Source organism: Triticum aestivum, chromosome 4D (genome assembly GCF_018294505.1).
Source record: "Triticum aestivum cultivar Chinese Spring chromosome 4D, IWGSC CS RefSeq v2.1, whole genome shotgun sequence".
NCBI classification, from domain to species: Eukaryota; Viridiplantae; Streptophyta; class Magnoliopsida; order Poales; family Poaceae; genus Triticum; species Triticum aestivum.
In genome coordinates, this window is record NC_057805.1 from 476319447 (window position 1) to 476346348 (window position 26902).

Consider the following 26902-nt stretch of genomic DNA (forward strand, 5'->3'; position numbering starts at 1 on the left):
ATCGAATCATCATAGCATGACAACACATAGCAAACACAGTCCTCTCGTGTGCGGCACATGATATTGCAACCAACGAGGCTGCCACCGACATCAGTTTTGCTACGTGTAAATTTCTCACAAATGAGAAAAACGTGTCTACATACATTCAATTAATAGGTAAAGAATTCGTATTGGGCGGAGCCTCCTCTAATCTATCGTTTTCTTACTAGCCCATGCAATGGCATGGGCTGATGATTAAATTTTTTTTATGCCGGTCTATTATAAATAAATTGATATTACATTGATTGTACACTTAACATGCCACGCATTATATATTTACAGAATGCACTACTCTAGTGTGAGTAGCGTGAGATGATACACGATGAGTAACAAATCATAATGCATAGAAAGAAGAACAGTACAACAGATAGCAATCTACACTATATATATATACTCTATGTGGTAGTTTCAGGGCTTAATTCCAGCCCTTGTTCATCTGCTCCAACGCCGACTGGACGAGGGAACAGACGCTGGTGTCTCTGCGGCTGAGCCCGACGCTGCCGGAGAAGACGTTGAAGCACTCCAGCTGTGAGGTGGTCATGGCCACGCGCCTCAGCTCGCTCTCCATGCCGAGCTCCACGAACAGGACCACGTAGCGTGCGTCCGACTGCATCAATGCCATGGCAAGCTCTATGGTGTACCGTCGGGCCCGGGGCACGTCCATGGACGGGCGGCTGTACTCCCGCAGCACCTGCACCAGCGACCTCGCCAGCACCGTGTCCACCACGCCCGCTGCGGCGAGGCTCCCCCGGAGCTCCCCGGGCTCCATGAAGCGGAGCATCTGCGCCGCGAGCCCGATAAAGATGTTGAGGATCTTGGCCTTCTCCACCGTGATGGACCTCAGCACCTTGTCGGCGCCGACGGTGACCCCTCTCAGAGGGAGCTGCCACTCGTCGCCGGAGTAGGAGCAGAGGTTGTGCATGATCCTCGCGGCACCGACGACGACGACGGGGTCGTTCAGCGCATCAACGAGCCGCCCGATCCCTCCGCCAAGAGCCATTATGATCGCTCCACAGTTCTTCTTGTTCTCGAGGGCCAGCATCGCGAGCGCCTCGCCGGCCTCCACCCGGACAACGTCCGCCCGTTGACACTCCTTCGTCGTAAACGCCGCCGGCAAGAACGTGGTGACCAGCACGCTCACCACGTCCCCCGTCCCGCCGATGATCTCCCTGGCGTCCTCGTCCATCGCGAGGCTCGTGAGTATCTCGATGGCTAACTGGTGCAGCTCCGACTGGAACTTATTGTCGTGCCGCTGCAGGATCTCCCTGACGTTGCTCACGGTGAAGACGATGTCGGTGAGCTCCCGTCGGAGCAGCTTCCCGGTGTCCCCCCTCGTGCCGGCCAGCCTCTTGACAACGCGGAGCGACTTCTTGACAGCCTTGAGCCTCATGTCCCTCTGCGAGGGCGACGCCAGCGCATGGTCGATGCTGGAGTAGGAGATGATGGTTTCGAGGAGGCCCCTGGTCTTGCCAATCTTGTCGCAATTGTCGTGGTCTTGCGCCAGCTTATTGAGGGTGGAGAGGCCGAGGATGTTGAGCTCGTCGAGGTCGGCATAAAGCAGCGAGGCGACGGACTCGATGGCACCTGGAATGCCGAGGACGCGGAGCGCGACGAGCTTCCTCCCGGTGAGCATGGACACGACGGCGGCGGCCGAGCGCCGGACATCGCGCTCCGAGGAGTCCTTCCAGCTGAGCATCTCGATGAGGCGCTGGATGGTGGGCGCGGAGACGCTGATCCTGCGGAGCGTGGCTTCGGCGAAGCGGTCGGACTCGACGAGCGCGACGAGGATGCCGGCGCCGAGGCTCTGCTCGTCGCGCGAGCCCGCGGTGATGAGATCATCAGCGTAGGAGACGAGGCCCATGTGGAGGCCGTCCAAGATGCTGCCGTTGAGGCAGCGCGAGTAGGAGTCGTAGAAGAAGCGGCGTACGGCGACCTGGCCGTAGGCACCGGCGAGATTGCAGTCGTCGGCGACGCACTCGAGGAGGCGGCGGTGGCCCACCTTCCACTCCCATAGCGCCTTCTCGACAAGGAAGAGCAGCGCCTCGGTGAGCGCGAGGCCGTAGAAGATGTTGAGCGCTGCGGCACGGTTGGAGCGGGCGTCCTCGGTGCCGCCGTAGTGCTGGTGGATGAGGCGGACGAGGGAGAGCAAGACGCACGCGGACGCCGAGAGCAGCTGCATCCAGAAGAAGGCGGGGACGGCGGCGCGGGTGGCGGGGCGGGCCTGGCTGGCCTGGTGGCGCTGCCACTCCACCTCATGGTTGCGGCCCAGGATGCGGATGCCCTCGATGACGAGCAGGCCCGTGATGCACCAGAAGTCGCTGCGGTCCAGCGTGATGGCGAAGCCGCCCAGCAGCACGACCGTGGCCCAGATGAAGGCCAGCGTGCCCAGCCGGCTGGCCGCCTTCTCGAGCACGGCCAGCTGCAGGGCCAGCACGGTGAGGCGGTGCTCCGGCCACGGCGGCGGCGCGTCGCCGGCAGCCTCGGCCTCGGCGGTGCTGCCGGAGCGGGTGGTGCGCGGGTTCGGCGTGGCCTTCTGCGGCTCGAACAGCGTGGGCAGCTGGTCGGGGATCTTGACGCGGATGCTCGGGGCGTGAGGATGCATTGGTTCAAGGTGTTGTTTGCTTCACTATGTAAGGTATGCGTGTGCTGATGATTGCACTGCCCAAGTGGAGCGATGCTACACACACTTTACACGATTCACGGGATGGCTTAGTCGGGATCTGTTGATTGGATAAAAATCAGGGTGTGGGGCCCACCCCCACTGAAAATAGGGGGCAGAAGACTAGTTTAGAAGGACAATCCGTGAAACACCCCGTGCGTCTAGGATTTTCAAGGCAAGTGTGGTGTGTGTGCGGCGCTACCTCGGTACTATTTATAAGCGGGCGTCCAATGTATGCATGTGAATGTGAGGATGATCGTAAGCATTTTGAAGTGGTGGTTTCTTGCTTGCGTACATGAGGGTGAGTGTCCGTGTGGAGAGAAATTGAGATGGACACTCTCCTACTTTTTTCTTGTTAGTGGAGAATATTGCTATTGAGGCAATAGCAGGGACGGAACATGCCTAATGGTCTCTAGATTTTTTTTGTTTTTGGATCTGCCATTGGGTAATAGTACCACACTAATAACTTCTTAGTTATGGACTATTCAAATGAGTGCGGCGAATCTGCACCCGCTCTCACGGAAAAAATCAAAACAAATACTAGAAAAATTCAAAAAATCTAATTTTTTGTGTGGTAGATAATTTGATGTGTGAGGTCCGTTCCAAATTTTAACTCATTTGGAAATTTGAGGAGCTCTGGCAAAAAAGACAAAATCGGGGTTTGTAAAACAGTTTATTGCTCGGGAACTGTTTTAACCTGATTGTCTTTTTTGCCCAGAACTGCTCAAATGTTCAAACGAGTTGAAATTTGAAACGGACCTTACGCATCAAATTATCTACCACACACAAAAAAATAGATTTTTTTTTGAATTTTCTAGTTTTTTTTTTCTGAGCGGGTGCAGCTGAGCCCGTGCTCAGATGCAGATTTTCGTATTAAAGTACGCAAAAAAAATACTTCCTCTGCTTCAGAATAGATGATTCGAGCTAGTATAAAATCGAGTCATCTATTTTGAAATGGAGGAAGTATGTTTCAAACTCTTAAGGCCACGGGAAACGAGGTACATCGACGACGGGGAGGCAAGGGAAACCCCATACATATTTTTTTTCGAAGCACCCTAGACGCTTTGGAGTCTCTCGTGAGGGAGATGAAAACGTTTGAAGCTTTCTTCGCTTGGGTAACCTAGCAAGGGTTCACGGGAAAAGTAAGGTCGGTTGGCAGGAGGCTGCTAACCATGGCGCACCTCTAACCACCCTTTCATAAGCAATAATCCTACACCTATACAAAGACTAACGCAACCTTTTACGTAACTTTCCATCAATACTTCTCCCTCCCTCTGAATTTAACTGGGGTTAGGCCCTCCTTCCCCCTAACCCCAATCATAACTTGCGAGCTGTCTAATCACGTAAGAATTACACAACCCCTTCGTAGGTGTAGCATTACTTCTTTCATCAGCCATGAGATCCGCATGCATAGTCATCTGACTCAGTCAAGCTAACTTTGTATAGAAATGTCGTTGAGGGCACATATCCAGAGGTATTGACGCGTGTCCATTTTTAAAATTGACGACATCCAATACTGGAGCCGAAGAGGCCAGGACCCACGGTTCCGAAAATCCACTTTCTGTTTCGCTCACGCCATCATGCTCCAACGACCTCCACATTGGAGAAAATGAGAATCATGCGCTCAAATACCGTTCTCCACAAGTTGTGTCATTTGTGTGATGAAATAAGTTAAGGTTGCTGCATCGCCCAGCTCTCCTGTTCAATAAGAGCAAGCGTCTTTCTGTTAGGCCCAACTATGTTTATCTTCCTTCAGTTCTCATGCTACAATGATCATCTCGCCTCGGTGGCTGCCAGACTTCCTCCAGTTGTGATATGATGAAGATGAATATGTTGGTTTCCAAATTCTTCCAGATGTGATATGAATATGCACATGTCGTCGTTACAAAGTCGATACACATCATATTCACTAAAACAGATCATAACGTCCAGACTTTTACAATCATTGATCGTGTAACAACTCAGTGAAATCTACTTAATACTAGCAAGATGCTCGTGCATTGCACAGAACATCAAGATGCATTTTTTTTACAAAACACCTGTTGTGATTGACACATGCAGGAGTAATCCCATGTGTAAAAACTAACGATATCTCGAGAATTTTATCGAAAAAATGTATCTCGAGAATTTCATAGAAAAAATGATATCTCAAGAAAGATGAGAGATAAGGTGAGGAGGAGTGGGGCGTGGTGGTGACTGGTGGTCGGACTGGGCGGAGGCATGGGGATGAACTGCGCCGGCAGTGGCCACCATGCCAGATTGTTCCAGAGACTTCCTTGCTCATCAATGAGGTTGTGGGAGATAAGGATGAACAAGGCAAGGCCTTATCTGTAAATGTGGAGAGAGGTGCGGGTATCTTTTGTAAAATTGTTATAGTTTGCTTTCTATCCATCGGATATAGATCGGACGGTTTATACTACAAGATGGCAGGCACACCATCATCACCAACTCGGTTTTTTACAAGAGTAGAGATTTTTCCCTGCGGTATCAGAACTTGAATCGATTACTGTGCGCCTGGAATTCCAACCACTGTTCGCAGAACTAAATGGGAGCTGAGAACCGGGCAATAGATAAGCTCATCTTATTTACACGGTTCTTTTCACTATATATACATATATATGGGCCTGCATGGCACAGAAAGGACCAGACTTGGAACAAAACCCCACCTCTAGTGCAAGTACACAGCAACTGTAACATTTCTATTTGGTCCATATATACTCATTAAGGGCATGTGCATCGCATATTTTTGTGAACGAAAAGGTAGAACGCTCTCTACCGAAAACTCACTCTCTACCTTATATGTACATCCCATTTAAAAGATTGGGTTGCATCATATTCTACTTTTGTTAACTGGGAGCAACCGATGGTTGTCTTCTTACATTAGGCAAGCCCTACCATTCAACGGACTCGGCCACTTGTGCACAGTCCAATCCTCTATTCTCAGTAGGTGTGCCCTGCTTTCTTTTTCCATTTGTCCAATCAATCGAAGTTCATATTCTGATCTCCAGCTGAAGCAAAGCCCTGTGTGTGCTCGTTTTCAAATGCGGCAAGTCGAGAATCTGATAGAACAGAGAACATCTGTGTTTCCACGAAGAGCTGGAAAACATATCGACTGCTATAAGAATATGTGGGGACAACAGTGGCACATGCATATAGGAAGGAAATCACTCAGTAAAACTCGATTGACAAAAAACCTTCATGAACGGTCGATCTTTCGAGGGGAAGGAATCAATAAAACTGTCCTTCAGAAGCAAGGAAACCTGATCAGACAGAAGACCAACATCGTTTAGTGCATTTTTACGGTGTTTAAAAAAGGTAAAGCACTGAAGCAGCGTCATGGTGTAAAGTGCAAACAGAACTGTATAATTCTAACCCTGTCATTATCTGACTGTACATTGGTGATGGTATGATAGCGCAACTCAGAACAAAGTGACTCCAAGTAGGTTCTCAGAACATTTAAGAACTGACAAGATGCCTTAGCCTGCAATATCAGCCAAACAAGTACCATCTTTACCTTAAAAACTACAAACATGGAGTATAGGCAAATTTGCTGTACATGAACAGGATCTGGGGGTAAAACTTTCTTCTCGATGAAGAAATAATGGCTTCCAAAGAGGATGGAGCCGCACTCCACATAGTAAACAAAAATTAATACCTGAACTTCGTTGCATTTATACATAGGATGTTTCTTGGCCAAAGCATTCTCACATGAAAGTCTAGCATGAATTGGACTGAGATCAGAAACAAGGTCCTTGTAACGTGGAAGTTGAGGCAATAAATTTGCCTTGACCTGTATTATTAATAAATAAAAACTAACATTCAGTACGAATGAACCTTTTCTGCCATTACATCACCAAATATGCTCGCATTGTAGTGTGCATAGTGTGTGATAGTATCTACTCATGAATGCTACTTCATACAAGTAAAATACTGCAAATCAGACATGATCAGATCAGGAGATACTTGTTGTCATTACACAGACGTGGAATAATTAGACTGGATAGTTTATTCCCCTAGGGTGGACCATGCTCATATAGTAACAAACAGAAAAAGAAAGCCTTTGTAGTTCTTGTTTATGCTGGATTCTGAAGTGATATGGCACTTGTGGGGTAAAATCAACTCCTACCTACTAATATTGACCATGTTCTCTTGAACACTTTCCTAGGGCTCACAGGTTCACGTGTGAACATATCAACAATACAATAGAGAGAGAAAAAATAAAGACTCCATTTGTTACAACAAAAGAAAGGTTCGGACATCCTTTTCCAAGACAGTTCTAATATCAGGAAAGAACATGTCACACTTGCCTGATCTTTCTGTACATTGATTCTGACAAGACTAGACGCTTTCATCTTGATATCAGGGGGTTTATGTTGGATACCAGCCTGTAGAAGAGAACATACAATCCCTGAAAATTTGGCTAATAGTGACTACCTATCATAAGACTGGTTCAAGATTGCTAACATGCAGAAATTGGCAATTGCAGTAACTGGTAGTTCTTTTAAATAGCAGCAACCCAATAAATGAGTTTAAAAGCATAGTCAAACTTACAATGAAAGGGACAGGGGCATCGATGAAATCAATCAATTTTCTTGGTAGAACCTGCAAAGCAATTGTTTGTACCTTAGAACAGAATACTGTTGGGAGACATGTATAAGCTAAAGATCTATCATTCTTTTAGTTGAACATAATCTCGACAAGTATGTATATGTTCTGGTAAAACATATAAGTATGGTTGGGTAACATGTGCAAATACACAAAACAATCCAGCATATTTTACTGAATTTGGTGACATGTGAACCAACTCTTTTGAACCATTACCAATTCATTGTTTGACGAAATATCAGTGACACTTTGCGTCATAGTGAAATGTAACAAGAAGGCACACCTGCTGATCAACTTTACAAACCACAGACCTTGTTCGCGATTGTCTATTTAAGTTGCCAGTTTATTTGCCAAAATAGAGTTACCAGTTTATATTCTTCAAAAAATGTCCATCTACAACTTGATTGGATAGCTTAAATAAAAGGGTGGTGGATCATTTGAAGAGAAAATAGTATTAATGGCAGCCAGACAGCCAGTAGTTTCACCAGTTTCTAGCTAACACAATCCTTACGGCATATTGACATATAATAAGATGCAACAGAGATGAGCAGAAGAATGGACAAAACTGAGCAGAATGCAGACCAAAGCAGATGAAACCCATGCTCCCAGTCCCACCCCCAAAAAAACTGATATACTAACATGGTATTACTAAAATCAAAACAGGATAGAAACTTCAACAGCTACAGGATACAATATAACTTACAGGAAGCAGTAAACTTTGCCACTGGAATGGCCTAATCATCGGTATAATTGACAAAACAATTGCTGACAGTACACCCTGCAGTTAAGCATTCGAGAGAGCTGCTAGAATCAGCAGGATCAAGTATAGCATAAAACCAGAACACATTGTCACAAAGCTAAGGTACTTGAAAGACCATACCAGATTTGGGCATATTACCACAATTTGCTTCTCCAACAGAACTCCAGTGAATAATGCTAGTATCTGCAGGAGAACAGAAACAACTTAACATACACAAAGCCAACAAATGATGGCAACTAATCACTTATATAATGTATAGGGAGTTATTACAGGCCTCAAAAAAGGAAAAGAGAAGGGGAAAGAAGTAAGTCTTGCTGCAATCTTCTTAACAAATTTCCTTGATATATGATAAATAGTAATGCAAACTCATGGACCTCCTTAACTGAACCAAAAAGGGGTAATGCAACATACACTTTCCAGAGATAAAGCACGGCAAACTGTAGCCATAGTCCATATTGATAATGCAAGAGCTTCTTCTGCAGCGACCAAGCGGGCATTCACAATGACCTAAATAAAATTGATGATTAGTGAAGGGGCGAGGTGCTATAGATAATGCCGTAAAAAGTCAATTATCTACCAGATTTGTTTCTGCCGAATTCAAATCATTGTCCAAATTTGTGTCTCCTAACCCCAATGATGATAATCCAGGTCGGGAGTATTTAACAGGCTGGAGATGTTCAAGGGGTTGGAAGACAATTTCTCCTCCGCGAGGTGGCAGAGGAAGAACATGGTAACCACAAACAATTTGTAGAGGTTCATTATTGTGTGCCTAAAATAGGAATGATCAGTATGGACAAGAGCCATCAGATGGAATTCTTCAAACTTGATATTACAGACAAACCTTAGCCCATCCCAGAACTTTGCCATCATCAACACCACTTTCATTCTTCACATTTACTTCATCGTCTTCTTCATCTGACCCAGCACCTTTGACTGAACTGTCACAAACCATAAGGATGCTTAATTAATAAGGTAAATGATGTGATAATACTGGACGTATCATAGTTCACAATGATCTATGCATTCCAACATCATCATTAATAAGATCCTAAAACAGATTATTTATCATTTCAGATAAATCCTAGCAGATGTGATCGACACCATAAATTGCACTCCACAATTGCAGGAATTATTTTTCAAATTATCAGGGTTACCTGTGTAAAGACTCCATACTCTGTGTGCGTTCTAATCTTGTAGAGATAGGAGAATGCATGGACAGAAGATCTGGGGAAGTATGTCCATTCTCAGAAGTACTACTTGCTCTTCCAAAGCTATCACAGCGGGATTCCGTGTTCTGTGATATACAATCTTCATATTGTTGGAAACTATGTCTTCCTTCCTTCTCAGGTTCTTTTGCATAACTAGATTCTGAAGTCTCACTAGCAGATATACTTTCAGGAGAATTAGGTTCCCAACTCCTGAACAAATATGAAGGGGCGTCTCTTTCTGATGTAAGTCCTGGTGAAGAAACAAGACCTGATATACTGTCGACAGGTACAGCATATTCTGTCCAGTCATTGTACGAAAGCCCATTTGGAGATTCAAAATCTCCATCTGATTGATCTTGTAACTGTTCTCTCAAGGAACGGGGGACTGGCCCTGCCAGAGCAATTTCACTGGCAAACTGTGTTATCCTTTCGAGCCTCTCCTGTGAAATTATGCTGTTCATATAATTGACAGCCAACACACAGATCACATCTTAGTACTGAACTCGGGAGATAGAAAACTAGGAATGTTACGCATGGTTATTAGCTCAGACAAATAGAAGTATATACACTGGACAAACCTGTTTAACATCTCATAATGTAGCTCAAAAAAAGGTACTCTTGTGAGTAAACAGTAACAACGTGGTGCAGAAACCAAGAAACGGCTTGGCTTGTAGGAAGTCTGATTTAGGGGTGAGACTGCTCCTAGTATACCAGGGGCTCTTTGAACAATTTCCTGGACATGAAGGCAAACACCATATAGTGGTGCATTGTCCGATACCTGGTGTCATCAACAATAATTAATAAGAAAAGAACAATCGAGAATACCTGAATACAATCATCCAGGAATGTCAAAATTTGAAATGAATAAACAAACAAACCTTTAGGAAGAAGATAAAGGACAAATCATCTCGGCACAGATGTTCCTATGTAAAATATGCATACAATTTAGCAAGTTTGATTCAAAAGAAAGCCTCCACTAACTGGAAAGCTCAAGTTGGAACCTCATGTGCAAGGAACCATCAGAGATAAAGTTGAGAAGTACTCCCTCTGTAAACTAATATAAACAAACACTGGTCTACACTTTACACGAGAGTCATGTTCTCAACGAAAATAAGGTTAGCAGATTATTCATTGACCCTAAACAGGATTCCTAAATACCACAGGTGGGCGGTAAGACGAAAAACTGCCAATATAAGGAGGTTTCCCAAAACCTGCTACAACTAATTTTCACCTGCCCAAATATCACTTCATTTAGATCACTCATGGAAGGAGTCCTCTCGACTAAGCGAGCCTGAAATTTTGAATTAAAAAGAATCAAGAAAATTGCAGCAGAGCATATCTAAAAGGATTAAAACAAAGAGAGAAGGGAAAGAACTTTCTTAAAGAAGCCAATAGGAGCAGTACAAATTCAGCAAGAACATTATTTATCTAACCTTTACACCTTCAGGAAAACAGAACGAGGGTAAATCAGCCTCTCTAATATCCTCTTTCTTTCCAGGTGGATATTTGAAAAGAATCTGCAAGTAAAAAAGGGGAAAAGTAGATCAGAGATGATTTATCAGAACAGGCAAGTGAGTCTACAATCTAGAGGCCAAGCTCCCAGAGAAATCAGGATTAAAGTTTGCTGTCTGTCCCAGTGTAAACTAGGATACTGAAGTTTCCAGAGCTTAGCTATCAAGGCTTTACAAGATGGAAACCAATATTACTGTCAACGAACCAGGCTTACAAGATGATGACACACAGGGCCGGCGTCAGGGCCCTAGGCAGCCCAGGCCGCCGCCTGGGGTGTGGCCAAGAAACTCAGGGGTGACTGTAGATACAGTATCTTCTGTAGTGCACTGTAGCGCATGTGCCTATAGGGCTGGCCTGGGCATGAGCTCAGCCTGGCTCCGCTACTGGTGAAACAGGTACTGAAAGTACATGTGCGGACCTTCAGATGAACTTGAAATGAAATTTGTGATAAGGAGACCTTAAGCTTGTTACTCTGGGATTATTTCCAAATAATCTGAAATTTCATCCAGATCATGATTCTTACTCCTATGAAAAGAATTAACTACAAAGTATGCAGAGCCAACTCACACAAGCACAACAGTTCAGCACTCAATTGAGAACACACAGTTGTTTATCCTCTCTCCCTACCCAAAAAGAATAGCCACCGACCATTGATCCAAAGTGCAATTTACTCTAAAAAATGCCCACAAGCTGCATCCATTAAAAAAAGGTAGTACATTCAGTTTCTTTAAACAACGGTTATTGCGTGCTTTTTGGTATTACCATGCTGCAGACATATAGGGGTGCTCTATAAGTTTTTTCATGCTATGGGAAACATATAGTAACATTAATACACAAAAAGAACTTGTTATGGTAAATAACTTTGCATGCATTATCAATAAATACAGTTATCATTGATTACTGACCTTGGAGATAATTAATATGTATCCTTTGTTATGCTGTGAGTAAATAAATTTATGGATGGATGAACAGTGGTCCTATGTAACTATGACATGATCCAGCTACCTAACCAATTGGCTCAAACACCTCTCTTATGTTTTGTTTTGTTTTGTTTTTGCAGAGTCTCTTATGTTAATGTTAAGTATGCCCTAATGTACAGAAAACCAAAAGACAAATAAGAGGATAGCTAACTACAAAGAATCATCTAGAGAAGACGAGTGTATTCTCAGCTAAAATTCGATTTAACACACAACATTTGCGAAATAGACGGGGCTGAAATAGAGAATTTCCCTTAAAGCATAAGAACACCTAGTAGTCAACAAAGCACCCTACCTGTGGTTCCATGGTTGGTATTGGTCCATGGTACTGAATTTTACTAAGATCAACAACCTCTGAGCATGCTACATTAGACTCCCAAGCTTTCTTTTTTGCAAAAGCATCCTCAACTACTGCAACATTTGCATAAGAATGGAGTCCAACTACGAAAAAATGTTCAAAGAGTGATGATGGTTCCTTAAATTGATTCTGATCCTGCAAGAGACGTAAACATAGCTTTAAAAAGGGAAAGTTCATGGTAAGTACAGATAAAAACTGCAAGAGAAACTAAAGGAGCAGGTGAATGTAGCTAAGTCTCAAAGCCCTCTCTATAAACTTAAAAGTGCAGGAGAAATTCCACACACTACCAGGAAAGCACTCTTGTAGTTGGACATATGCTCTCAAGAAAACATACTTGGACATATTTAGCAATTAAATCCAAGCAGTAAGAGATAACTTCACTTTGGCTGCTCCGCAATCACACACTCAAATACCGCAAAGATAGTCTGTTCATGGTATGCCAAATGTCCGAAGAGAATGAAAAGCATCGTCACGCATCAACTGCCTTGCTAAGAGTATGCAAAATTTCTCCAATGCGGCCCTAAACAATAAAGTATGGTATAGTAATTCGATCATCTGCTTACCAACCTGACTAGTGACTGTTGCTGAACCGTATATAACAAACAGTGAAAATAGGAAAAGGAAGTGTTAGAACTCCATCTGTCAGCTGCTATTTCACATCTTCTTACAGTGTGAACCTGCCCATTTCTAAGTATGCGAAGACTGTCGAGCTAGTTGCATTGATTTACCACTTAAGCTATCATTTATCTATGCAGATCACCCGGCTACACAAAAGTTGCATCCGAACGCACAAGTATATGATGAGCAGGATTGAACAAAACAGCAGTCAGTGTACCCGCACCTTGGCGTGGACTTGATACCACTGCCGCTTCTGGTTCGCCATAGCCTCAATGTTCACCGTAGTGCGCAGCAACTGCTCCCTGGGGCTCCTCTCGGCGTCTCCTCCACCTCCGACGGGCCCCCACTTCCACGCGCGCTGCATCTGCTGCCGGAACCGCTGGAAGCTGCTGGTCCGCACGTGCCTCGGGTGCGGCCTGGTCTGCGGCGCAGGCGACGACGGCGGCCTGGGCGAAGGCGGTGCCGACGAGGACCTGGACCTCGAGTCCTCCATCCCTGGCGAGCCTGCTGCCCCCGACGGGGCCACCCAATTCCCCACCTCCTCGGCGCGCTGCCCCAACGTCGAGGCGCTGCCCTCTCGCGATTCGGAAACCGAAGGCGACCACCCCGGGCCGTCAATCCCCGTATGCCCCGACGCCCCCGACGCCGGAGGTGACTCGTACGCCTCCTCCTCCTCGTCCGCGGCCCCCGCCTCGTGGCGGTGCGGTATCGACACCGACATCGACGGCGACGACGACGGTGCGGCCTCGCCCTCGCGCCATGTCACCGGGTGCGCGGAGGCGGTCGGCGACACGTCCACCGCATCCTCGAACAGCTCCGCCTCCCGCACCTCCTCCTCCGCCAGCCTGAGCGGCTCCGGCTCCGGCGTCGGCGCGGCGGGGCCGCCGGGGAGCGCCATACGCGCCGCGCGATCGGAGCACGGGCTACGCCTCGCGCGCAATTGAATGCCAGGGATCAAACCAAACGGAAGGGGGAGGGGAAGAGGACGAGATCGTAGAGAGAATTAATAATAAATGGTAAAAACAGAAACGAAAATGGAAAAGAAAATAGCCCGATGGAAAGGGAACCGGGAACGGGAACGGGAACGGGAACGGGGGTCACGTGGACGGAGGGGGAGGTGGGCGAGCGAGGTGGCCCACCTGGCAGGTCTGCTCTTTGTAAGGCTTGTCTCGCTGACAGGTGGGTTCACAATACGGCCGCATCACGTGAGATTTTGCACATACTGTATCATACTGTATACACCAACGAAGCCAAAAGGCACGAACCTTTTCCGGTGTGAGCTTCGTTCGAGCTTTTTCTTTATTTTATTTATTTCGAAAAATAGCTCAACGTGAGAGCAAGTTGTGCGTATGTTTCCATTTCAAAAAAAACATGGGCCTTCACCTCCATCTCGACAAAAAAGGAGAAAAAACCTCACATTCATCTTTAAAAAACTTCCTCACTCAGCCAACCAGCAAGTGACACGTGGTATGCTTGTTTTCATCTTAAAAAAGCACATGGGTCGTCACCTCCATCTCAGAAATAAAAGTCGCACGTTCATCTTTAAAAAAACATCTCAAAGAAAAACCTCAACTCCGTCAGAAAAAGAGAAAAGAAAAAGAAAAGGTTCCCACCGCAGCCAACGAGCGGACGCCACTTGGCATAGCCCAGCATTGTTCGTTTCTTTCTCGAAAAGAACCCTCACCTCTATCTAAACAAAGAAAAAGAAAACGTTCCCCTTGTAGCCAACCAGCGGACGCCATTTGGCATAGCCTAGCACAGGCCCTTTCTTTCTCTGTAGTCGGTTTAATATGCGAATTTGGTTTATTTTTTTTGGAAGGTACACTTTTGAATTTGACAATCTCAGGTTAGTCTCAAATTTGGATTATTTTTGTGTGCTCAAATTCTCAGAGCTCAATATTATCTCCCCAAAGAGCATGGTTGAAAAGTAGAGATGAAGTATATTAAAGCATCTCCAACGCGGACCCTTATTTTCTTTGCTATATGTCTGGATAGAACGATTCGAACACTTTTAGACCTTTAATGCTATTTCTCATTTCAGTTGAAGAAAAATGTGTCCTCCTTTGTCCGTGGACTGGACTGGACGTCTGAAATGTACCGCTCTATCTACAAATTGAGGGAATGAATAGGGGAGTCTGGACAATCCGCCCGACCCGCTGTCAGTCCAGCCACACCTTCCCATAGCACACATCTTCTCGCTCGACTTTTTCTCCTCACAGTTCGTCCGGCTCATAGTCAGTCACAGTCCACGGCCAAAAATGAGGGATACTGTTGGAGGGCCTCCGCCCGACCAACCGTCCGTGGACGGAGTGGGTGCAAACTGTGCTAGAGATTTTTTTTCTACATAACTAAACGATCAATGACAATTGCCAAGCATGTGAAACATGGGACTCTAGAGACCATAGTAATAAGATGCTATTCTATAAATACACCAATAGTATACAAATAATTTTGAATATTAACCGTTGGATAAAGCCAGTCCAATGTTGTATAGCTTGCAAATTCAAGCACTATTACTCATTTGTTGTCATCTTCACTTCATAGATTCTATCACATCTACTATTAAAAAAACAGTACAACGGAGCGACCACCGAGCCACCATAGCGCTTTGCTGTTCGAGCCGTTAGATTGTACTGTTGTACGTCCCAGATTGTCAAGTCATCCCGCTGATCGTCGCTGTGACTTTATAATGGTACGAGTCCATACGTTGGCCTAGCCCAACGTTCTTGGGCAGCTGCTGTGACGCCCCCATTTTGACCGTACACTAATCATACATGCAAACGTGTACGATCAAGATCAGGGACTCACGGGAAGATATCACAACACAACTCTAAAAATAAAAATAAGTCATACAAGCATCATAATACAAGCCAGGGGCCTCGAGGGCTCGAATACAAGTGTTCGATCATAGGCGAGTTAGTGGAAGCAACAATATCTGAGTACAGACATAAGTTAAACAAGATTGCCTTAAGAAGGCTAGCACAAAAGTAGCAACGATCGAAAAGGCAAGGCCTCCTGCCTGGGACCTCCTAACTACTCCTCGAAGCCGAACTGCACGTAGAATCATCCTCGGGATCTCTAGCTCCTGGACTCCAGCATCTGGTTGTGACAACCAGGTATAGAAAGGGGAAAAGAGGGAGAAAAGCAACCGTGAGTACTCATCCAAAGTACTCGCAAGCAAGGAGCTACACTACATATGCATGGGTATATGTGTAAAGGGCCATATCGGTGGACTGAACTGCAGAATGCCAGAATAAGAGGGGGATAGCTAATCCTGTCGAAGACTACGCTTCTGGCCACCTCCATCTTGCAGCATGTAGAAGAGAGTAGATGGTAAGTTCACCAAGTAGTATCGCATAGCATAATCCTACCCCGCGATCCCCTCCTCGTCGCCCTGTTAGAGAGCGATCACCGGGTTGTATCTGGCACTTGGAAGGGTGTGTTTTATTAAGTATTCGGTTCTAGTTGTCATAACGTCAAGGTACAACTCCGGGTCGTCCTTTTACCGAGGGACACGGCTATTCAAATAGATAAACTTCCCTGCAGGGGTGCACCACATAACCCAACACGCTCGATCCCATTTGGCCGGACACACTTTCCTGGGTCATGCCCGGCCTCGGGAGATCAACACGTCGCAGCCCCACCTAGGCACAACAGAGAGGTCAGCACGCCGGTCTAAATCCTATGGCGCAGGGGTCTGGGCCCATCGCCCATTGCACACCTGCACGTTGCGAGGGCGGCCGGAAGCAGACCTAGCCTAGCAGGCGTTCCAGTCCAATCCGGCGCGCGCCGCTCCGTCGCTGACGTCACGAAGGCTTCGGCTGATACCACGACGTCGAGTGCCCATAACTGTTCCCGCGTAGTTGGTTAGTGCGTATAGACCAAATGGCCAGACTCGGATCAAATACCAAGAACTCGTTAAGCGTGTTATTTTTAAGTATCCGCGGACGCCGACCAGGGCCAGGCCCACCTCTCTCCTAGGTGGTCTCAACCTGCCCTGTCGCTCCGCCACAAAGTAACAGTCGGGGGCCGTCAGGAACCCAGGCCCACCTCTACCGGGATGGAGCCACCTGTCCTTTCAGCCCCCTCATCAGAATCACTTGCGGGTACTCAACGAGCTGACCCGACTTTAGTCACCACATGTGTCATGTATATAAAGTATATAGTATATACCCGTGATCACCTCCCTAGTGATCACGGCCCGATAGTATAGCATGGCAGACGGACAAGAGTGTAGGGCCACTGATGGAACACTAGCATCCTATACTAAGCAGTAGGATAGCAGGTAAGGGTAACAACTGTAGCAACAATGACAGGCTATGCAGCAGAATATGATTAACCGAAAGCAGTAACATGCTACACTCTTCTAATGCAAGCAGTATAGAGAAGAATAGGCGATATCTGGTGATCAAGGGGGGCTTGCCTGGAAGCTCTGCTAAAAAGGAAGAAGTGTCGTCGTCGACGTAGTCGATCACAGGGGCAGCATCGGTCTCGGGGTCTACTGGAGAGAAGAGGGGGAAGAAACAGTAAATATAAAGCAAACATAGCATCACAAAACATAACGTGGCAATATGTTGTGCCGGTTGTGACCTAATGTATGGCTACACGATGTAGGTGAAGGGGGAATTCAACCGGGAATGTATTCCCGGTTCCGGACCTGTGTCAGACAGATAACCGGAGGGGGAATGTTCCATGTTCAGATAGTTAGAGGCATCTGACAGGTAAACGGACCACGTATCCGGATTCGTTGGATTTTTCTGAGCAACTTTCATGTAGAAAACATTTTCATCGGAGTTACGGTTTAATTACTATGAATTTTCAAAGTTTAAACAATATTATGGAATTATTAATATTAACAGAAAAGGAATTATGATGTCAACATTTCGTGGGGATGATGTCAGCAGTCAACAGACTCGTTGACCAGGTCAAAACTGACATGTGGGTCCAGCGGGGCCCACATGTCATAGACAGAGAGTTAACAGAGTTTTAAAACTAACTAAACAGAGTTATTTAGCAGGTAGGTCCCGCCTGACATGGACTAATTAACTAAACTAATTAGTTTTAATTAATAAAATGTTTAATTAGAAGATTAAGCGGCGGGGCCCGCATGTCAGTGTCACAGAGACGCCCAGTCAGCACGTTGACTGGGTCAACCCAGTCAACGGGGCCCGCGGGGCCCGCTGGCAGTGACCCAGGGGAGGCCCCAGGTGTGCCACGTCAGCGGCGGCCGGCGGCACGTCGCCGGTGACGCCAAACACGGCGGAGGGCCTCGGACCTCGTCGGATTTCGCCTACGGGCAACCGTTTCGCGCGCGCGAGGGCGCGTTCGAACGAGCGGAGCAGCGCGCGTCGAACATCGGTGGTGGCCTGGCCGGAAATGCACTAAAACGATGGCGGCGCGCACCGCGGTGGTCGTCGGAGTTCGGGCAAACGCGCGGTTGGCGCTAGAGGCTACGGGGAAGGGACCTAGCGGCACGGGCGGACGCGGCGAGGTGGCCTGGGCACTCTCGAGTGCTCGGGCGAGCGTGACGATGCCCATGGCGATGGCGGCGAGCTATGCGGCAGAGCTGAGCTCGGCCCTGGCGGACGCGGTGGCTACGGGAGCGCAAGAGGCCAGGGGAGCGATGGAAGGGGAAGAGGGGCTCACCTTGCGGCACGCACGGTGGCCCTCGGGGGTTTAGTAGCTGCAGATTCGAGGCGGATCGAACGACGGCGTAGCGGTGGCCGCAGTTGGGGAAGAAGATGCGAGCGACGACGGTGGCGCTCCTCGGGATCGATCCGGTGACGAGGATGAAGAAGCAGTCCACCCAGACCTCCTGGACACCTCGGAGGGAGGAATGGGCGTCGGTGACCGTGGTGCAGCGCGATGCTCGGTGGTGATGGCGTTCAGTGGCGATGGGGAATGAAGGGGAGAGGCGAGGAGCGAGCGGATGGAGAGAGGGGAGTGGATCTAGGAGAGGCGAGTGGGAGAGGGCGGGGGGAGCTCGAGGGGGCACGGTTGTCGGCCTTATCCCCTCGGGACGGCGCCGACGAGGTGGGTTCGGTGGCGACCGCGCCCTGTAGCGGCGCGCGACCGAGGAACAGGAAGGAAGGGTGCGGTGCGGGGAGCTGGGCCGACTGGGCCGACCAGGCTGGTTGAGGTCCAGAGGGACAGGGGGGGTTCTCTCTCTCTATCTCTCTCTTCTGCTTTTCCTTTTCTTTTCTTTAATTACCAGAGAAGGAAAATGATTTATCTGGGGACCCTAATGATTTAGGAAAAATGTGGAACTGGATCATAAAGTTCCAGTGCATTTTTAGGCACTATCACAATTATTTTTGGGAGAGGTTTAGATTCATTTGGAATTTTCATAAGTGAATTTGCATTTTAAATTGCTGGAATGGCACTGTTATAAATGTTAGTGTCCATTTTAGCATAGGAGTGATGTTGTTTTTAATTACATCAAATTGTATTGGAATATTTGCTAAATGATGAACATTTTTCCAGCAACTTTTGTGCAACTTCAAATTTCACTTATGATTTGAATTTGAATTCAGATGGGAGTTGAAAGGAGATATTGAACAAAGGTGATTAAGCATTCTTTAGCCAAATGATTAGGCTTAATCACAGAGAGTTACTGTAGCATGACACTGGGGGTGTTACAGCTGCTCCGAAGAACGACCTGGGAGCCGTCACGTGAACTGGGCCGATTTTGATCACATACATAAGCCGCTGATTAGCTGATGGGCCGCTGTGCTCTGCAAGCCTGATTTCGTTGCCGCACTGTTCTATGCTAAGGACAAGGGCCTTAAGGTTAAAAAAAAGGACAAGGGCCTCCCCCAAAAAAAATACTTAATGTCAGAGTGGAGGTGCGTAACCTATGGTAAATTCAAGAATTGTCTTACTAGACTTGTGTTAGATATTTTTCTTAAGTTTCAACTGAAATTTTGCACTAACCCCTTTGGTAAATTTAATAACTATCTTACTAAAGTTTTATTATGGTGCCCAAGAGTTAACATGTAGCCATTTTACAGAAAATGCATGTTGGATGCTCCAAAGATACCAAAGAGGAAATAGTCAAGAGACAACGAGTGTTGTACTACACGTTGATCAATAAAAATTCAGAATGAATATTGTGCCACATTGCATTGGCACAAGTAAACCTTGATACCAGACACGAGCAAATAATGGAGTTTTGACTTCAACTTATTATGTTGGAGATGACTTATTTTCCGTTTTTACTGTTTCGTTCACCAAGGTCTCTAAACAACCACTTTACTGAGGTCAATGGTGGAAGACTCGTATGAAATTTTATTATTTCTTAGGTAAAATATATTATTTAGAGATACTTGTACCATTTATATTTTTTTCAAATATTTTGCACGTCTTAAATAGATGAGGGCAACAACACGCGCTTTTATGTTCTTGAGGGGTTGTGTAGACCTTCTTTTCTAACTGCTCACACCGGGTCATTTTCAGCTCTATATAGAAATTGTGCTGCATACTTGGATACACACATGCACATGCAAATTGTACTTAACGTTTTCAACCAAAAAATCAGAAGGAGTAAAACTTCCCATCAATTTCAAACAATAGATACAACCCATGCGACTTTTTTAATAATCATATTTCAACCCTACATAATGGTACTAATCATGTACTGCATTCTCACTGTATCTATATCCGTACAAAATTAGATCATGTCATCAAACATGGACAGGGCGCGGCAACGCGAGCCATCATGGTCTAGTCTAGAAGATAGTATATCATGGTTGAGATTAAGTGCAATGTTCAAACCTTAAAACACATGTATTTCTCCTTTTTTTCAATATGCCATTGAAAGAACATGCGGTGCCCCCATGTTTGGTTTTGGTAATTGATGACAATCTCTATGGACTAATGGTTTCCTTGAGTTATATTTGAAGGATTTGTCCATAGGCATTTCTTGAAGTCCATGTGTTGGTTTCAAGGAGTTTATGTGGTGACCAAGGTGTTATTAAGGAATTATCCAAAGATTGGTCATGTGAGAATTGAGCTTATTGCAAGCATGTCTTGAAGAAGAAGATTGTGTGATCATTCATGTTTACCTTCAAGACATCATCCAAACGAAGAGAGTTGGAAAGAGTCAAGGTTGATCAAGACTAAGTCAAGAGTGAATCAAGTTGATCAACACACAAAGCGCACAAGATGTACCGAGGGATCAAGCGATCCCATGGTATGGTAAGCATTGTCAATTACGCTTTGTGTACTAACACATGGTCTTCGTGAGAGTTCTTTGTGGGGTTAGGTTGCGGTGTGCAAGTTCAAGTGAAGCGGGCAAGTTCAAGTAAAGCATCACGAAGAGATCAAATGCTTGAAGCCATTGTGGTGACAATGGACTTGTGAAGATGTGCGGAAGGGTGGCTCACCCATAGTGGAGTATGGGGGAGCAATCAACTAGTCTTCATCGAGCCAACGCAATCAAGAAAGGTGGTCCATCTTGAGGGAGTCAAGATCGTCATCATCTAGCTCAAGTGGACCATGTGCAAGGCAAAGGTTTGCTCTTGATAGGTTTTCTATTTTACCGGTCTCATGATGGTAGTTGGGAGACCGGGTTATAGGATCGATTGACGTACTATCAAGGGGGCTCTCGATGAGTAGCTTGATCGTATCGTTCATAGAGAGCTCAAACCATTTCATCCTTGCATCATCTTTATTGGTTGTTTGGTTCTTCTCTTTATGAGTTTTGGAGATTATGGTCATCTTGATGACAAGCTCGAGTTCATCACAAACGGAGTTCACTCGCATCTTCTATGATGTTTTCGATGTTGGAAGGTTATGCCAGTTCTTCTCGGTTGGAGGTTTCACTCCTCTATTTGTTGGCATACCTTCCCTGCCTCTTCTTACTCCTCTATTTGGAGTTTACTCGCATCTTTATTGGTCGTTGTTTTGATGCTACTCGTCGTCTTGTATCCAACAAGCTTGAGTTTGCTCAATTCGGAGCTCATATGAAGAAGTTTTGGCAGTTCTATTTTCTCCCTGCGGTAGTACCGCGGTGGCAGCGGTAGTACCGCTTGTAGCGTCAAGCGATAGTACCGCTCCAGTACCGCTCTACTACCGCCTCGATTTTGGGTTTGCTCTTTTCGTGTCGGGTTCAGCGGTAGTCGCGCGGCAGTAAGGCATGGTAGTACCGCCTATAAGCGGTAGTACCGCTCCGGTCGAGCGGTAGTACCGCTACTGCATTACTGCCACCGTACTCTGCTCTGTCCTGCCTCCTTTTGTCCCGTGTTCTGCTCCTCCAGCGGTAGTACCGCTGGGGTGAGCGGTAGTACCGCTTATCGGCGATACTACCGCCCCAAGGTTCTTGGTTTGTTGCTCCTTTTCACTGCTTCTTCCGCCCGAGCGGTAGTACCGCTCGTGCAGCGGTAGTACCGCTCGTGTGCGGGCTGAGCACATAACGGTTGGATTTTCCCCCTCCTATAAAAGGGGGTCTTCTTCCCCAATGAACCTTATCCTTTGAGCTCATGTTCTTCCCCCATTGTTGACCTTCTTCGAGCTTGCTATCTCTCAATCCCTCCATGGATTCTTGCTAGTTTTTGGGGGGAAAGAGAGAGGAGATCTAGATCCACATTTCCACCAATCACTTTCTCCTCTAAGTGAGGGGAACCCCTTGGATCTAGATCTTGGAGTTCTTGGTGTTCTCCTTCTTGTTCTTCCTCTCTTTTCCCTCCCTAGCATTAGTTGCTTTGGTGGGATTTGAGAGGGAAGGACTTGGGCACTCCGTGTGCCCTTGCCATTACATTTGGTGCATCGGTTTGAGTTCTCCACGGTGATACGTGGAAGTTACAAGTTGAGAAGCTTATTACTCTTGGGTGCTTGGTACCCTTGAGCTTGTTCCTCTTGGGTGCTTGGGCGCCCTAGACGGTTGGTGGTGTTCGGAGCTCAATCATTGTGGTGTAAAACTCCGGGCAAGCGTCGGGGTCTCCAATTAGGTTGTGGAGATAGCCCCGAGCAATTTGATGGGTACCGGTGACCGCCCCCAAGCGTTGCCAAAGTGTACGGGTTCGGTGACCGCCCCCAAGGGTTGCCATTTGTACGGGTTCGGTGACCACCCTCAAGGGTCCCTTAGTGGAATCACGGCATCTTGCATTGTGCGAGGGCGTGAGGAGATTACGGTGGCCCTAGTGGCTTCTTGGGGAGCATTGTGCCTCCACACCGCTCCAAACGGAGATTAGCATCCGCAAGGGTGTGAACTTCAGGATGCATCGTCGTCTCCGCGTGCCCCGGTTATCTCTTACCCGAGCTCTTTACTTATGTACTTTACTTTGTGATAGCCATATTGTTTCTTGTCATATATCTTGCTATCACCTAGTAGTTTATCTTGCTTAGCATAAGTTGTTGGTGCACATAGGTGAGCCTAGTAGTTGTAGGTTTTGTGCTTGACAATTTAACCGCTAGGTTTATTCCACATTTGTTCAAGCCTAAACCGTAATTATTTTAAAGCGCCTATTCACCCCCCTCTAGGCGACATCCACGATCTTTCAATACTTTAATTGTTTACCAAATCTTCTAAATGAATTACCATTCCTTTTTTGCATTTTGAATTACAATGTACAAACCTCAAACACACAAACATTTCTCATTTGTTCTAGAACCTTTCATATTTTAATTACCAAAACATTCTCTTTCAGGTGTATTACTATTCATTTTTTTACTTTGTAATTTACTGTGCGCAATATGCACGAAGCCTCACATCATAGACACTTCTCATTTTGTTCTTCTTTCATATGTTATTTTTTTAGGCATTTTTCTTTTTAATAATTATGATATTTTTTGTTCAAGCCTATGACAACACGTTAGATACTCAAAAACTGCAATGTGTGATACCTAAAGACAAATGTGCGGGATATATTTTACTTGAGTTTCCGTTAGTACCATGCCATGAAGTTTTTTGATATTCTTTACCTATGGTTTGATTTGTTTATGAATGAACTACGGGAATTAAATCAACATCAACGTCATGCATATACAAAACTCACATGTTTATCTGTTATAATATGGTCATTCATACTTTGGTTATCTAAACTTCTTATCCACGTCAGCTTGCCACGTTGGATCCTACGTGGCCTGGGGAGGCTGCTAGTGACCAAAAATTTGGTCGCAGAACCAACAACCTTTTACATATCACAAAGAAGGTCGTTAATTTCAGTTTACGATGGCCAGCTTTTGACCATTTGTTTTTGGTCACAAAAAGGTCACAAATGAAAACACAATGACCATTCAGCGACCAATAGTGATGGTCGCAACTTGACATATTTCTTGTAGTGATATTCAGTGGTTATGCGCCAAACTACACACACACAGAGAGGATGCGTCTCTCAAGTGGCTATATGAGCGATCTTAATCCTCTGCTTTGTCGATGAATGCAGCCAAGGTAAACGTTAGGGATAACATGCTAAGACTAGACCTGAAGCAAAACATGTCAAATTGAATGTTGGTGCAGCTTATCATGAAGATGAAGGTTTTGGTACAACCGCATGGTTCATTACATTTGGCTAATTCTCCGGGGAATCATTTGGTGTAGATAGCACTGGATTCAATGGTCGTGATCAATTTATATACTGGACAACCTCTGCATGGAGTGTATACACGAATACAATGATTGTGAAGGTCGATTGTATACATTATCAAAGAGTAGTGAATGGTGTGGCTCATGAACTATGTAGATTTTATTTTCGTGACAAAAAATCATGTAATTGGATCAATGAATTGCTGAAATTTGGGATGGGCTTTAGGCCCATATAGCAATTTCTGAAAATCTCTAAGGGCCCATGTGGGTTTATTGGCACTAGGTGGAGGTGGGAAGTTTAGTCCCACCCCGGAAGTGGAAGAGGAGTTGGACCTTTTTATAAGGGATGTTCTTCCACATGCTATTGGAGCTTGAGAATAGAAGAGGCCCTCGCGCACTCCTCCTCCGCAGCCTGCCTTGCCACGCCTCGTCATGACGCGCCGCAGGTTGCAGGATTGAGCCGAGCCGAGCTCACACCTACGCGCTTATTTTTGCCAGTCACTAACGGAGAGTTCTCTGACAGCTGGGCCACGATCTGAGACGTCGGATCGTGGGCTGTCACGGACTCGGACGTGGGTCGAGCCCACATCTCTCCACGCGGCTGCGCCTATATAACTGTGCGGTGTCTCCTAACCCTAGTCGCCACGATCAGATCGCATCGCATCTGCTCCACTCGCACGCCCACTGTCGTTCCTTTACTGCTGCTGCCGTCGGTGACTCCATCCCGTCCGCCGCGTACACGGTCGAAGGGAGAGCAGGTCTCCGAAACCCCGCCCTTTCGGTTCCTGTATGGGAGAGGGGCGAATAGGTTTTTGGGAAGCGACTACACGACTGCTCGCTGTTCGTCTACTTCCTCTACGTCCGCTTCGTCCTCGTCATCATCATGTCCACCGACGCCGACCGTGCTGCCACCGAGAAAGCTGAAGCCAACAAGAAGGCTGCCGAGGATGCCGCTGCTCCTGTCACCACCGCCGGGGCTTCTGCCTGGCCTACTGGAGGGTATAACATGTTTATCCCGCTCCTGTTTACTTTCGTATTAGCAGTGCTAGCAGTATGTGTAGATTTGTCTACTGTTTGCTTAGTACGTGCATGTTTAGATCAGAACCAGTATGTCGTCAATTTAGTCAATGCCATGCTAGTGATTTATCTTTGGATTAAATTAGTCAAAAAATTGCCTATTTACTCAGCAATCCAAAAACCTATTATGTGTAGGAATTTTTCGGCAAGTGGCTTTGCCGCTGCACTGAAACCGGATAAGTTTACCGGTACGTATTTTAAGCGTTGGAAGACTAAGACCACTTTATGGCTCACGGCTATGAACATGTTCTGGGTCACCGGTGTCTCCACGGGAACGATTGCTCCTGAACAGGAGAAGGCGTTTAGGGAGGCCACCATTGTGTTTCTCAGAGCAGTTCTTAGCGTGATCGGAGATAAACTGGTCGACGCATATTTACATGTGCATGTCGTGAAGGACTTGTGGGAAGCGCTCGAATCTAAGTTCGGGGCCGCCGATGCCGGGAGCGAGATATATATATTATGGAGCAGTTTCACGATTACAAGATGGTTGAAAACCATCCTGTTTTGGAGCATGCTCATGAGATAATATGCATCGTTAAGGAGCTTGAGCTTCTTAAGTGCGATTTACCGGGCAAGTTTGTCGCGGGCTGCATAATCGCTAAGCTCCCTAATTCCTGGAGGAACTTTGCCACCACTCTGAAACATCAGAGGCGTGAATTCTCTGTGGAGGATGTCATTGGCCATCTGAGTGTTGAGCAGAATTCGAGGGCAAAGGACTCGCACGGAAAAGGGGCCGAAGGGACTTCTATCGCCAACATGGTGAACCAGAGGAACTTCAACTCCCACAAGCCCAAGGGAAAGAACGGTGTCCAACACAATACCGACTTTAAGAAGAAGGGTAAGAAGACCTTCAAGAAGAACAAGAAGGATGAGGGCTGCTTTACTTGTGGTTCGGTTGAACATTGGGCCAACAAGTTCCCAAACAAGTACAAGAAGCCAGGACAGGACTCCAAGTCTGTCAACATGATTGTGGGCAACAACGAGAATGGTGCATCTGGGTACGGTAATTTATTTACTGTTTTTTCAGTGTTTCAGCCCACCGATTGGTGGGTGGACACAGGTGCAAGTGTTCATGTGTGTGCTGGCATTTCATTGTTTTCTTCTTACCAGGTCACAGGCCACGGGTCCGTATTGATGGGGAATGGCGCGAGTGCTTCTGTTCATGGTGTTGGCACGGTCGATCTAAAGTTTACTTCGGGAAGGATCGTGCAGCTGAAGAACGTGCAGCATGTCCCCGCCATCAAGAAGAACCTCGTTAGTGGCTCCCTTCTATGTAGAGAAGGGTTTAAGTGGGTTTTCGAGTCTAATAAATTAGTTGTTACGAAATATGGACTCTTTATTGGAAAGGGTTATGAGAGCGGAGGGATGTTCCGCCTTTCCCTCACAGATTTTTGTAATAAAGTCGTGAACCATATTCACTCGAATGTTAATGAATTTGAAGTTTGGCATTCACGTCTTTGTCACATTTGTTTCGGTGTTATGATGCGGCTAGCTAAGTTGGATTTAATCCCGAGTTTCACTTCAGCCAAAGGTTCTAAGTGCCTTTCATGTGTGCAAGCTAAGCG

General features: G+C 46.3%; 1 protein-coding gene across 1 annotated transcript; it reads right to left on the reverse strand.

Moving 5' to 3' along the window:
- Positions 1-378: 378 nt before the first annotated feature.
- Positions 379-13781, reverse strand: LOC123098762 (uncharacterized). The gene is made up of 18 exons (XM_044520841.1): positions 12960-13781; positions 12056-12253; positions 10705-10788; positions 10503-10562; positions 10150-10194; positions 9850-10049; positions 9218-9724; positions 8905-9001; positions 8641-8832; positions 8475-8570; positions 8184-8246; positions 8007-8081; positions 7250-7300; positions 7006-7083; positions 6354-6488; positions 6072-6179; positions 5893-5958; positions 379-2158 (listed from the first exon to the last, which is right to left on the reverse strand). The coding sequence occupies exons 1-18, from the start codon at positions 13632-13634 to the stop codon at positions 455-457; spliced, it is 4434 nt and encodes a 1477-aa protein (XP_044376776.1). The 5' UTR covers positions 13635-13781; the 3' UTR covers positions 379-454.
- Positions 13782-26902: the final 13121 nt, after the last annotated feature.